This window comes from Glycine soja, chromosome 4 (genome assembly GCF_004193775.1).
Source record: "Glycine soja cultivar W05 chromosome 4, ASM419377v2, whole genome shotgun sequence".
Taxonomy (NCBI): Eukaryota; Viridiplantae; Streptophyta; class Magnoliopsida; order Fabales; family Fabaceae; genus Glycine; species Glycine soja.
The window spans coordinates 9,439,039-9,453,178 of record NC_041005.1 but is presented as its reverse complement, the minus strand read 5'-3'; the positions used below and the strand labels follow the sequence as shown (position 1 = coordinate 9,453,178).

The 14,140-nt window shown below is 31.5% G+C and overlaps 3 protein-coding genes across 4 annotated transcripts; 1 reads left to right on the top strand and 2 right to left on the bottom strand.

Annotated features, from left to right (window-relative positions):
- Positions 1-1,264: 1,264 nt before the first annotated feature.
- LOC114409288 (probable mitochondrial adenine nucleotide transporter BTL3) lies at positions 1,265-5,108 on the top strand. Its single transcript, XM_028372693.1, has 4 exons — positions 1,265-1,832; positions 1,908-2,211; positions 3,215-3,682; positions 4,325-5,108. Exons 1-4 carry the CDS (start codon positions 1,423-1,425, stop codon positions 4,391-4,393), a joined length of 1,251 nt encoding a protein of 416 aa, XP_028228494.1. The 5' UTR covers positions 1,265-1,422; the 3' UTR covers positions 4,394-5,108.
- A 4,147-nt stretch (positions 5,109-9,255) lies between these two features.
- On the bottom strand, positions 9,256-11,287 carry LOC114409286 (signal peptidase complex-like protein DTM1). 2 transcript variants are annotated; one of them, XR_003666017.1, is made up of 3 exons: positions 10,655-11,287; positions 10,193-10,362; positions 9,256-9,503 (listed from the first exon to the last, which is right to left on the bottom strand). XR_003666017.1 is itself a non-coding variant. In XM_028372692.1 (2 exons), exons 1-2 carry the CDS (start codon positions 10,900-10,902, stop codon positions 10,275-10,277), a joined length of 336 nt encoding a protein of 111 aa, XP_028228493.1. In that variant the 5' UTR covers positions 10,903-11,287; the 3' UTR covers positions 9,937-10,274. The 2 variants fall into 2 exon arrangements, 1 of the variants encoding a protein (XP_028228493.1); XM_028372692.1 differs by lacking the exon at positions 9,256-9,503 and having other exon boundaries at positions 9,937-10,362.
- Positions 11,288-12,471: 1,184 nt separating this feature from the next.
- Positions 12,472-14,140, bottom strand: LOC114409285 (protein DETOXIFICATION 10-like). The gene is made up of 4 exons (XM_028372691.1): positions 13,572-14,140; positions 13,371-13,457; positions 12,812-13,050; positions 12,472-12,731 (listed from the first exon to the last, which is right to left on the bottom strand). Exons 1-4 carry the CDS (start codon positions 13,823-13,825, stop codon positions 12,712-12,714), a joined length of 600 nt encoding a protein of 199 aa, XP_028228492.1. The 5' UTR covers positions 13,826-14,140; the 3' UTR covers positions 12,472-12,711.

The window sequence follows — 14,140 nt, the reverse complement described above, 5'->3', positions numbered from 1 at the left end:
TACAAAAGAGAAGGCTTAAGAAGTAAAAATATAGGTTAAAGATTATTACATTGATTAAAAAATAAAAAATAAACTCTTTTATACAAAAATATACTCCCTTCGTCCTGTATAAATAAAAGAATCTTCTAAAAATAAGAAAGAATCATTAAATGATAAACATGACCCATCAAATTTTTTAGATAAATTTTGATGAATTATAAATAAAGTGTTAAAAAAGAAAGAGTATAACTTACAATTTTTTTTAAGATGCTCCCAAATTCCCTTTTTTTTTTCCTAGTTTGCCGCATCTGGCAGCTGCTACTGCATACAAAGACCACAAGAATGGTACAACAACGATAAGCTCTCAGTGAAAAACTCTTGAATGGTGCAAACAAATTTTGCGCGGGACGACAACGTGTAGAGCCACGCATTTGGAGCTTGATGAAGTAAAAGAGGCAGGATGGAGTGCATTCTAATTAAATTCAATTCTTTAAATCTGTTTTAAGTTGTGAAACATTTTCACAAAGTATCTATATGTATTAGTCCACTTCATGTACTCTTATGTATTTCGTACAAGGAACATTATAAAGAATGATTACAAAATATTCTTAGATAATTGTAAGATTATGAAACTTTTTATAACACAATCGTTTACAAATTATCTTTAAGAAATTTAAATAATAATTAAATATATTTATAATAATATAAGAGTCTTATTGTTAATAATTTAATCAAGATTCTTTTGTATATTAAACACTTCCTCAACCGTTTCATTATTTCGATATTTTCATCATCCCTTGTCAAAACTAATGGAACAAAGAGTGATTGATATATTTTTCTTAAGCAAGATTTTTAATCTTTGTCTGCAGGAAAAAAAATTACCGAAAGAACTAATATCACCATATTATGGATTTTTTTTATATTTTAAATAAAATTCCTTTAATAAAAACCACTTGTATTTGAAGAAACAAAAACAATAGAAGAAGTCGAGTGTGGAAGAAGGAGGAGATAAAGGGATAACGTAAATATTCTTTTATTTGTTTGTCCTAAAAAACAAAGAAAGAACTAAACAAATAAAGGATTAATTGTGCCACAGAAAGAATCAATTGTGGATGCAAGTGATTCGATAATTGATATTTGTTAATTCAATTTTCAGCTGAAATATGAAGTGATTATTAAAAATATTGTTTAATCTAAAAAATAGGTGGATCTGATGGAAAATTAAACTTGAAAAAAAAATCAGATTATTTGAAACTTAAACGAAAGAAAGGTCCGATTAATTGTTATTTGCTGGCGAAATAGAATTGATAAATTATTTTCTCTCTCTTTTATATTTAATTTTTGGCAAGAAAGTGGCAACATCGTAAGCTGTCATTAATTTAGGATTCCTGGGAAAATAATAATGTAAGAGTGTAAAGTGTAAAACGTTGGTTTTCTCTGAGAATGGCAATGCAGGCAGGGGAACTCTGTCAGCACCAAAGTCCACATTGCCCTCTCATTTTCTTCAACCCGATTCCCGATTTTGGTTCCTTCAGCGGAGGGTTGTTTCTCGAGCCCAAAATCCCCGATTCCTTCGTTCGTTCCATTTCGCTGAAGATCCACTCCACTCCCTTTTCAGAATCCAATCCTCGCCGCCACCGGAGAAGGGTTCCGGCAGCGTGCTTTCTATCGGTGAGCTTGCCGAGTGCAAATCTCGTTACCGAACCCAAACTGCAAAATGGCGAACACGTGTCAGACCAGGAGACAACCTCAAACGGTGTCGTTCTGCAAAGAAAGGTTAGGGTACGAGGAGGCAATGCCGTCAACACCACCAAACATCTCTGGGCCGGTGCTGTAGCCGCTATGGTCTCTAGGTATATTTAATTTCACCAATTCAGTTAATTTATTTGTGTGACATTTATTTATTTTGTTTTGTTTTGTTTTATCAGAACTTGTGTGGCTCCACTTGAAAGGCTTAAGTTGGAGTACATAGTCCGTGGTGAGAAGAGGAGCATATTCGAGCTTATTAGCAAAATTGCTTCTTCTCAAGGGTTGAGAGGATTTTGGAAAGGCAACCTTGTGAATATTCTGCGGACAGCTCCATTCAAAGCGGTTAATTTTTGTGCTTACGATACTTATAGAAAGCAGCTGCTTAGGTTTTCTGGGAATGAGGAAACTACCAATTTTGAGAGGTTTATTGCTGGTGCTGCTGCTGGGATTACTGCTACCATTATCTGCCTCCCTCTTGACACTGTATGTGGGATTTTCAGTTATTATGATTTTCTCTGTTGCATCCCCAATTGAACAAACTTGCATGCATGTGAAAAGTAAAGCAGAGACACTAATTTATGCACTAATGTTGATTGAGAGGTCTTTGAATTCATAGTTTTGTATGGGCTCAACCTCTACCTGTTAGCTTTCAAGTTTCAACTACTCCAATTAATATTATAGTGTTTAACTGTTTGTCATTTTCAGCTTTAGGAACTAAATAGCAACCTTTCTGTTACCTGTGTTACAGTCTCCTGGCCACAGTGTGAACATCTGTGTGTTTATGTGTTCAACCGAACATTTTAAGTTCTTAACTTTCTTTTTTACTTTTTTTTAGTGAATGAAACATTGGGACTGGTCGACTAGATATGTCATGATTACAAATGAATAATATGAAAGGGAAAAAAAAAGCTAGTAATTTTATTGCTTTGGTGATGTAAATCTTAACCCCCACCTATATATATATAGTCCTTCAGTAAAGCATCGTTGTTTCTTTCTTCGTGTCTAGCCAGCTGTGCTCCATTGTACCTGAATATTTTTCTTTGTTATGTGTAAAGTTAAATGAAAAAGAAAACTTTAATTGGTATAATTTGTTTTCATTTGGACATGGATCCTACCAGATTAGCTCCTAAGTCCTAACATGGTCATATCATTTTAGTATAGATGGAATGATAGATACAACAATAGGTCCCTGTCTAGGAAATACAAGGTCATGTTAGAAGCTGAATTGATAGTATCGAAATTCATTTTGTGTGCCCTTTCAAGTAATTTCTTAATGGCATATTTGTTCTATTTCTAAATCTGACTTGTTGGAAAATGGTGCAATATGAGGTAAATTAGTCTGTTTATGTTTTCTTCAATCAGTTTGAACACCTGAATCATATATAAAAGAAACTTAGGCTTTGGAGTTAATAAAAAGAGAAGCATAAACTTTTAGCTATTTCACAGTGTAATCACTTGGAAAAATTTACTATGTGGTTCCTTACAGATCCGAACCAAGTTGGTGGCACCTGGTGGAGAAGCTTTGGGCGGTGTAATTGGTGCTTTCAGATACATGATTCGAACTGAAGGATTCTTTTCTCTTTACAAGGGTTTAGTACCATCAATTATAAGTATGGCACCTTCTGGGGCAGTTTTTTATGGTGTATATGATATACTGAAGTCAGCTTATCTGCATTCACCAGAAGGAATGAAGAGAATCCAGAATATGCATAAACAGGGTCAGGAACTGAGTGCCTTTGACCAACTTGAGTTGGGACCGGTAAGGACATTGTTGAATGGGGCTATTGCTGGTGCTTGTGCAGAAGCTGCTACATACCCATTTGAAGTGGTGAGAAGGCAACTTCAATTGCAAGTCCAGGCTACAAAATTAAGTTCTTTTGCAACATTTGCCAAAATAGTTGAACAGGGAGGCATTCCAGCTCTCTATGCAGGACTTATTCCCAGCTTATTACAGGTATTTGAATTCTAAACTTCTTGGCATGCCCTACTTGTATTTTTATTGGGCTTACTGGAGTCCCCTCCCTAGAAATCAGGAGTCTTGTGTTCTGGTTTGCAATCTATTCATATCAGTGATTCGCTAAATTAGAACTGCTTAAAGTTTCTAATGTACAGAATATTGATATAGATTAAGGGACATAGAGGGTGATATTTCTATTTTCTCACATAATCTAAATTCATTTTTCGTTGTACTATGTGGTGATCACAAGTTGGCTTTGCTTGTATATCATCCTTCTCTAATTCTTTCAACAATGCAATGTCTTGTTTATAAAATGTTTTTACAATTTTTATTAGGAATATTTACCACTGTAATACTCCATGTCCATGATGTAGGTTGTATATTCCAAAACAGAAACCATTTATCTGTTTATTGTGGATGTGTAGATTAGGGATTGAACCATAACGAAAAATCTATGCTGCTTTAAGATTGCCTTCCTCAGTGTTAAATTTAGATATTTAATAGATATTTGCTTTCATTATTTTCATATAGCTTATAAATTATGATGACTCATCTGCCATTTTTTTCCTTTTTGATTTCCATACTGCTTAAGGTTGCTTTTTATTGATCAAATTTCATATATTAATTTCCTATGTTCAGGTGCTTCCTTCAGCTTCCATAAGTTTCTTTGTCTATGAGTTCATGAAGATTGTTCTGAAAGTGGAGTAGGCAATGAACAAATTCCCAGGTATATACCGCTAAGAAGCTGCACCATGATTTACGGGCAAGCTGCTAAAATAGTTACAGAATAGTAACATTCAATTTTAATTGGCAATCATATTTGATGTCTGCCTTTGAGGGTGAAAGGATAATTCAGGTCTGCTATCCCGTACAACTGATCACAGTATCAACAGAATTTTTGGATTGACTCTACACTCAATATACCCAGGCTTCAAGTCTGCAAAGTGAAAATAAATTTATTTTGTTACTCCCAGATCTTGAATCCTATTCTCATTAGGTTTACACAATTTTGTTAGTTTTTTTTTTTCCATCTGGCAGTAAGTCTTGATCATTATCATGGGGCGTACAAGCAAAGTCCAATTACTTTATAAGTTATAACCTGAAATGTAGCTTATAAATTATTCTTGTGCATCAGTGCATTGCTTGCATTACACCTAACTAGATCATCTACTTGTGACTGCACGTTATCTTGGGGGTTTTAATCAAAAAGGTTTAGCCAAATCAGGAAAAAGAGATCTCCCACAGCTTTGTGTGGGACATTGAAAACTTCTTCATATGTGTGGTTGATTGCAGTGTATATGCTCCAATCAAGAGAGTTAAAAAGTGCCGCTGTGAGGTGGTTTTCAGCTGGTTAGCTGCCATCAAAATGCACTGTTATGTACAGGAGAAGAAAGTTTTTAGAATTTAGATGCAAATATTTGACTTTCTCAATTATTGTTTTTAAGTGCCTCTTCCATGAGAAAGTGAAAACCACGGAGGATATAATGAATTTATTTGAGAAGAAAATTTCCCCTTGAGGTAGTGCATAAATGACACTAGAGAAAGGAGCATGCTGTTATACTGCCTGAAGAATTTGGAAACCACAGTGATTACAGATTTGAAGGCGTTTTTCAGTTGAGTAACTCTGGATATTCTTTAGCGAGGAGTACTTAACTAACAGGTTTTCGAACTCTCAATTACGTCAGCCTCAAGTCTCTTTGGGGAAGGGGAAGAGGTTGTGAGTACCAATTTCTCCATATGACATTTTTAATAAAACTAACAATTTTCATAATCTTGTGGGTGGTTGAGGTACACGTAAATCTTAGATCTCATTCATTTGTGGTTTCATCAAAGATGGGCTAAAGAGCTTTTCATTAAAAGGATCAAGAGAGCTTTTAGTCTCAATACTTTTTCAGCCTAAAATAATCAAAATCTCAAATACTTTTTTCAGCCTAAAATAATCAAAATTAATCGTGCACTTCAAAGAAAAACAAGATGAATATCATCCTTAAGGATTTGTTTGGCAGTCAATGATATGATACTATAAGATTTAGAAGTGTCAAAATAAGTCAACTCAATTTATTCTAGGTTGGCTCACCATAGATTATTCAAAAAGTGAGTCAACTTAATTTGGTTCACTTTTTTTTGAGGAAAAAAATACATTAGTCAATTTAATTCATTATGGGTTAGTGGATTAAGTGGAAAGACTCAAGACATGACTTACATAATTTTAAAAAAAGGTACAAAATTAGAAGAAAAAAAAGCATAATAAGCTTAAATAAACTTAGTCTATAATTTATTTGATTTTTTTAGTCCTTTTAATTTCTTTTTTAAATTCATTCTTGAAATTCCTTTGTTTCGTTAATCTTTGGCATTAAAAACGGTTGTTGACATCAACAAGTGTCGTGTCAATAAAAATGTCATGCCACAAGTGCCATATCAATAAAAAAAAATATCGCGTAAGTAAAAATGTCAAGTCATAAGGGAAATTAAAAACAAAACAATAAATTACAAGAAATAAAAACAATTTTTTTTAAAAAGAATCATTCCTAAAATTCATTTTTTTGTGTCGCTAAACCTTGTTGTCTGATGAGGCTAACAATTGCCGACATCAACAAGTGTTATGTCGATTAAAATATCATGCGACATGTGCCATATCAACAAAAAAAAAATATCATGTCAATAAAAATGTCAAGTCATAAGGAAAATTAAAAACAAAACAATAAATTGCAGGAAATAAAAACAAACACGATATAATTTACATGAACTAAAAATAAAAATATAATTTGAAGGAACTAAAAAAAGTAAATATTAATATAAAATAAACACTTAAATATGATTCATAATTTTAAAGTTGAGTCTAATCTACTTACATGTTACAAGCCAACTTTTAAAGTTTGATCTAATTTATTTGAAGGTCAAGCTAACTTAAAAGTCTATTTAAACTAATAATAGGTTGTTTGAAGTTAGGCTTTGAAGATGATCAGGTCAAGCCTAAAAAATAACTTATGATAGGTACTAGTCTGTCTTAGATTTTATATTTTTTAACAATACAAACTTATTTAAGCCAAGTGTGACTCAATGAAATGCAACATGATCTAGGCACCACGGGCTTTTTAGGTGATAGTCATACATTACAATGGTTGAAGGATGACACTAAGGATTAGATTTATACTGGGAAGATGGAGAAACAAAATCATGGTATCACCATCAAAAGCCTTTTAAACTGGTCAAGTCATGTAAGTAGATTTTTAAGTCAAGTTAGACGTTCAAAAATAATTTTTCCTTGCAACTATAAGTATGTCCTAACAGGCTTGTTCTATAAAACCAACACCTATTTATGTAAACCTTTTAAAATAAATTAGACTTGCAAATAGGACAAATCAGACCTATTTATGTATTTATAATTTTAAGAAACATAACTACTTATATTAAATAAATTTAAAAAGTTTAGTAAAGTTTGGTTATTTTAAATTTATGAATAATTTTGTGAAAAATAAAAAATAAAATTAAAAGTTACTTTTTAGAAAAAGTTTAATTTATAATATAATAAGGAGAGAGATTATCCTATGTTATTTTCTAACTTAGTTTTTTCTCAGAATAAAAGATATGATACACCAACAAGATAAACTGTAGAATAAGCTAAATTATATCCTATTGTTATACTTTATTCATTTCAGATTATATCAATACCAGATTTTAGAGAGAAAAAATATCTAACAAATATATTATTTTACAAAATTAATGTTGCATCAAATATTTTTTTTTAAATTATCCTTATTAATGAGACTAATGTATAAGAAAACTAAACAAGTTATTAATTAGAAAAGTAAAAAATATATTAAGAAATTATCTAATATTTTTTATGAAATCAATAAATTAATTATGTTTTTTAATATTTGTGTAAAAATCTTAAACTTAGTATAATTTGGAATGGAGGAATTACCGTACACTTTTTTTAACCTTCTATTTTATTCTATTGTATCTAATCATGAATAAAAAGAAAAGAACTTAAATGAGTTATAAGAGAAAACTTATGAATAAAATATAAAGCAGCACTATAAGTATACTGTAAACTCGAGCATGTTATTCATTTCAATTAACTATCTGGCTCATGTTTTGTAGGTCGATGAATTGGAAAAGCATTGAATGTAACTGCCCCTACCCCAAATGTTGGCATTAAGATAATGATAACTTAGTTAGTACTGTATCTGAAATTCTATGGCACTCGTGCCTGCTATTTTCTTCAATATTTATTAAGTGTTTTTTCTTATTAAATGCTTTGAATTTGTAAAAGTATAACAAACATTTTGATAATCACTAATAACGCCCAGCACGGTTACATAAATGCATTATCTAAGTAGTTGTCATATTTATTATGTATGGAAAAGAATTTGTCATCAGAATTTAATTTTTAAATTGAATTTCGATACTTTAATTTAAGGTTAATTTGTTTTGTCAAAAAAGGAAGATCAATTTGTAACTTTTGATTAAAAGATATATATTTTTGGTTCACCCAAAAGATAAATGCATTCTGTAAATATGAATTGGAAGATTTTTGTTTTCTTTCCTTTAACTACTTCACCAATTTCTTATCATTAAAATTACAAAATGTTCAATGTACATATCAATTTTTTATCTTCTCATACTAACTTTTTTATTTCCCTAACTCTCATATCCATTATCTTCATATTCACACAAAATACTCACTTGGACAAAACCCAATATTCCAACACACTAAAAGTTTTTTTCATTTTCACACATTCTCACTATCCCAACATGATAAAAAAAATTAAAAAAAGAAACTCTCATTCTCTCATTCTTGTACCTATAATATGATGATAAAAAAAAAGAACTTAGCTTTGATGTTAATAGTCATTCTATTCAACCCAAACACAATTACTTCCAATAAAAAATACATGTGATCTTAGATTAAAAAAAAAAATGAACTTACTTTTTTTCTTTGGTTATTTCTATCATATTATTTGTTTTATATTTTTCTCTTTTGTTTTCTTATCTCTCTTATATAAAAATTATAGTAAAATTTGTGATATAAAGAACATTGCTCGTGTTTCTACGGATGTTTATAATCCGTTATATTCCTTTAAGTTGGCTCGTTACAAAATTTTGACGAATTTATATTTTAGTAATTAAATCTAGTTTATTTAGTCCCACTACTCTGACTTAATCTCCTATATTTTTTCTTAATAATCATTTATTAATAATAATTTTTAAATTAATCAATAATATTTTATATAATATATATGATTATATTTATATTATTTTAAAACATATCAATACCTAAAATATTCCTAAATTTTGATTTTATATTGTATATTTCAATAAGATAATTTTAATATTGATATATTATGGAAATAATTTAAATTGACTTGGATTTTATTTTATATACTATCAAGTGTTAATTTGATCGAATTTAAATTTAAATAAATGGCCTATTTAAAATTTCAAAACTAATTAAAAAAATAAGCTCCTCTATTAGCAACCGATGTTCACAAGAAAACAGCATGCGGTAAGGCAATATTATCTAATATCTATGCCTCAGCAAGGGGCACTTTTGGGCACTTTTACACTTGTCGCATCCTCAATTTATGCTAAATAACTAAAAATATATAATCATCAAAATTTAGGAAAATGTTTTGTGATTATATTTTGATGTCATGACTCATGACATTTAATCGATTTTAAAGCACGTATTCGATAAGAAAAGTCGTATGTCTATACTCTAGAATTTTCAGCTGGTTGACAAAAACATGCCCTGCCTGAAGAAGAAGGCTCCGTCTAATCACGTTGGCTCGAGCTGAGTAGAATGCATCTTCATCTTTTATCACATGAAAATGTTTTACAAACATCAAAATAAGACTACAGAATATTGAAGCCAAATAAGAGTACAAAAAATTATCCTTGATTTTACGGCATATTTTTAAAATGTAATTTTTTTTTTTTACAAAATGTTAACAAGTGCCCTTAAAAAATTAAAAATATATAAATTTTTTAATTATGAGAGACAAAATTAGTTTTTTATGATTTTTTTTCATCCTCTTATAATTTACACATTAATTTTTTAATCAATTAATGTTCTTAGAATACCGATTAATAAGATCCATTGGCGACCTATATATAATTTAGAATATGTAAATACCGCTGAATTGGATAAGTGACATCTAAACGTCTTAAATTTATGTATTTTACCCTCTTAGTTTATTATATTTGAACTCATTACTCTCTAATTTCTCAGTCAGCGAGAAATAAACTTTTTTGTCCTCAATAACTCAGGGTTCTCAAGATCCTTATTTTTTAATGTTGAAAATATAGCGCTAGCTAGTTATGGAGGAATCCTTAGCATTACTAATCAATCATAAGACGCAAAAGGGGATGAACTCATTTCCGTCATCCCTTTTGATTTCCTACTCCGCAGAAAAAACGAAGCACCTCTTCAGCAATCACTGATGAGGTTTGTGGATTCCTCCAAACTTAAACAAATTAAATCAACAAAAAAATTAAGCTTACAGCTAAAAATTGGGATTCAGAGGAACCAACAGTTGCTGCTGCTGCTGCTGCTGCTAAACAATTAAAACTCGTTAATCATTCATTAGGTTGATACATACTCCCACCATTTGTACATAGCATATCCATAAACCACGCTATAAGCAATCACCCTCAGAGGAGAATTCGCAAACCTGTACCAAATTATTCAAGTAATTAATACTCCTAGGTCACCTCAGGTTAGACAAGTCTTAATTAATTTAATCACCCTCTCTACACCTATCCTATGGGCTATGGCTAACTAATCTTATGACCAAAAATAATAATACACCCAACATGATAGAGTAGATCCTTTCAAAACTGAAATAAATAAATAAATTGAATTCCTTTGCTGTTAAGTGATAAATCAAAATCATACCTAGGGGCAAAGATATATATATAGGATATTATATTACATGTATTGGTGAAAGAGTAAAGAGGGGGCACCTTAAAAAACCAGATCCTTGGGCATGAATAGAAGAATTGGCCCTTTCCTCAGCAGTGACAGGGTAAGGCCAACGAGAGAAATCTCGGTTGAAGTAATCCCAATCAGGAAGAAGCAGAGCAGCAATCCCAAGAACACCCAAGACATAGGTGGCCATCATCTTCTTGAAAGAGTGGGTGCATATTCCAACCACCAATATAACTGCTGCAAGCCAGAGCAGAGAGGTTCTCAGAGCAGCGTCGTTTGCCATGCCCGAGTCAGTGAGTGGTGAATGCCACCGCCAAAGTTAGATATAGTGATAGAGAGAGAGTCTTAAGTCTCTAACTAAGACTTGGTTTTGGAGAGAGTTGGGATTAGATTTTCATTCAAGTTGGTGATGTGATGATGGTAAATGGTTAAATGAAGGGAGGGTCCATACTATGCAATTTACAGCAACACTAGTGAGTGAGCTAATAATACTTGGTTAGGCGTATCAGCTTTAAATGCCATCCCAACGCTCCCTCTACTCTAAATGTTCTCTTTAATGTCCTTTCGTCACACCACTTGGACTTTGGCGGGTGCTAATAGTATTATTATATTGCTTCTTGCCAAATGCTCATGTCTGCACTTTCTCTGACACTGTTAATACCTGAGGAAATTCACAATTTCTGTCTTTGGGATTGTTATCGTTTAACAATTTCTTTGTTTTCCTATGAAAACTAATGTAATCAAGGATTCAAGGCTAACAATGAAGTGGTATTTAAGTAGTAGATATAACTACTTTTTAATTCATCTATTGATTTTAACAATAAACGCACTAATATTGACAATGCAAATATAGAACAAATATGTTTTTGGTGTTGAAGAACTAATATGATCTTCATGTTTAAGGTTGTTAGATATCGTGATAAGATTCTTGCATTTTTTTTTTATTGTGGAATGTGAAGTTTGCATTTTTTTTTAAGTTTGTTTTTTTAATTAGTATAATAAGTTATTTATGAAATCAATTATTTTACGATGGCTTTTTATGATATGTATCACTTAGGCTCATCTCTTAATTAAATAATTATACATAAGTAATTAATATGCTGAAGTTAAAATTAAATCGTTTAAGTAGTATTCGAATTAGATTTTTACCAAAAATAATTCTTATTCATATTTTATTTATTTCATAATTAAACTCCAAATTACCCAAATTCCTTTCCCTTTATGAAATAATCTTCTATTTGCATTTTATATTTTGTTTACAATATTATAAAACCAATCTTTAAGATGTAGTTCTGGCAATTTGGCTTAAGAGTGTTTTGATGTTAAACAAAAATTTTCACTTTCAAATGCTAAAGATGGATTGAAATTATGTTGGATGGAAAGGCCATCTAAAGTCTAAACACACAGTATGTAGGAAGACGAGAAAACAAATTAACTTTCACACTATCCTATAGGCAGAAAATGAAAAAGGGGAAACTATCCTTTGGTTGGGTGAAAGTTTGTTGACCTTGAGTTCAACTTTTTTACAAACACATTCTAAGTCTTTTTCGTTTATGTACAATGGTAATACCTTTAGACTCTTGCGTTGAAGCACTCGAGTCCCAATACATTATTGACCTTGTCACTTTAAATCATTTGGGTTAGAACTTTGGATGATAACAAAATGGGGCGGGTAAAGACAATAATCCTTTAGTATATTTTGTTGGATAAATATTATATTTACATATTTTTGTCAATATTTACAAGTATATATGGTATCCATAAATATTTATTAAAATCACATAATTGTGCTATGTGAAAACTTAATTGACTGAATTAGAACTTGAAAGACTAAAATTATACATTTGAGATATCTAAAAGATCCATTGGAGGACAATATTTTATTGTCCTTTTAAATGATAAATACCTGTTGTTCCCAATTTATGCAACTGGTTATGGTAGAAAGTAGAACACATTCAACAAAAGAACCAACTTGTACACCAATCCAAAGTCCTTTTCCTCTTAGTTTTGCCAAAAATGACAATAAGACTGCCATTGGAATCCCGCATAGGTAAAATGCTCCTATATTGACATAAACCCCTATGTGTTGCCATCAACAACCTCTAGCAACCCCTAAGCCAAAGAATTGTAAATCAAATTGAGAGAATAATTCTCTTCAATATAAAATGTAAATAGACAAGAAGGAAGTTTACCTGCGAGAACACCTTGTATGTTGTCAAGTATAACCCATATGCAAACCAAAGGAGCCATGAGAGTGACAGAATCTACAACTTCCTTCTCATTGCTAAAAATATAGCCAAAAACATGGCGACAAGCAAAGAGGGTTCCGCTAACTATAGTTGTCTCAACGACCGCAAAAGACATTGCAGCCCTCACAGAAACACGGGCACCACGTGGATTCCCCACTCCTAATTCATTTGAAATTCTTGTGCTACAATCAGAGAGGAAATGAATAACTAGTTTAGGTATATGTGCAAATTAAGGTGGCTATCTACATAGCTTAGGACATGTAAAATATTTAGAAAGAACATGTTTATGATGTCAGCTTGCTGCAGCACCAATTCCAAAAGGTATTGCATAGAGAGTTGAAGTGGTGTTAAGACTGTAGAAAAATGATGAAGAATTAGCAGGCCCACATTAATTACAAAATCTCATAAAATTGTTAGGTCGTTAGTTGCAGTTCAAGGAGGGCCAGAAAAATCTTACATGCTGAAAAGAAAGATTAAAAAAAAAAGAATGTAGCAAACATACCAAACGGATAAAACAGAAGTTTCAAGTTGTGGATTTAGTAACAGCCCAGACAACAAGATAATCAGCTCAAATGGCCACCATTCAAGGCTGCAATCATCAACATGAAAAAAATACATTATAGAATTTTTTTAGAAAAGGAAGCAATTTATAATTTCATAAACTGAATATATACAACTTCAAGTGGACAGAAGGATAAATCACCAAATCATTACTGCAGAAGGGATAGCAAAACGAAAGAACTCCCAAAGTCTTTGGAACAATTCCATAAAAATGGGTGCACCAGTTTTTGCACATGTAGGAGAATATCTCATGTATAATCCATGAAAAAACACATTTGACCATATTGAAATGCTCATTGCTAATGCTCCACCAACATTATTCTGTCTAGTCTTGAACACCAAAACCCAACAAAGGGGTATGCGGACACATAGAGTGACACAAGATGTTATAAGCATCGGAAGAAGCAAACTTTACACTTTAAAATATCGAACTAATGGTTGTAGAATTGCATATGCAAAAAGTGCTGGAATAAGCCAAATTATGAATTTTCCTGCTTCTTTTGCAATTAGAGGGTCCTGACCTGTGAAAACTAGTATCTTTTCCCTGTTGATCCAAAGGAAAGTGAAAGGAAGACAAACGAATGTGAGAGCGAATATAGCAGTGTATGTTTGCACTCCAATTTTTTTTATATTGTTGAGCTCCATAAGCTTGTCAAAAAATAGTTTCCAGTCCACTAGCCATTCCCATCTATTAACATGTGCAAATTAAGA

Bases quoted from the DNA above. Each gene is read 5' to 3' on its own strand.
- LOC114409288 (XM_028372693.1), top strand. From the start codon at position 1,423: ATGGCAATGCAGGCAGGGGAACTCTGTCAGCACCAAAGTCCACATTGC. The intron at 1,833-1,907 runs GTATATTTAATT...TTGTTTTATCAG, and splicing joins GTAGCCGCTATGGTCTCTAG to AACTTGTGTGGCTCCACTTG. The intron at 3,683-4,324 runs GTATTTGAATTC...TCCTATGTTCAG, and splicing joins TTATTCCCAGCTTATTACAG to GTGCTTCCTTCAGCTTCCAT.
- LOC114409285 (XM_028372691.1), bottom strand. From the start codon at position 13,825: ATGCTTATAACATCTTGTGTCACTCTATGTGTCCGCATACCCCTTTGT. The intron at 13,051-13,370 runs GTATGTTTGCTA...CTCTGATTGTAG, and splicing joins ACTTCTGTTTTATCCGTTTG to CACAAGAATTTCAAATGAAT. The intron at 12,732-12,811 runs GTAAACTTCCTT...TCTTTGGCTTAG, and splicing joins CATACAAGGTGTTCTCGCAG to GGGTTGCTAGAGGTTGTTGA.
- LOC114409286 (XM_028372692.1), bottom strand. From the start codon at position 10,902: ATGGCAAACGACGCTGCTCTGAGAACCTCTCTGCTCTGGCTTGCAGCA. The intron at 10,363-10,654 runs GTGCCCCCTCTT...AATTTGGTACAG, and splicing joins CAAGGATCTGGTTTTTTAAG to GTTTGCGAATTCTCCTCTGA.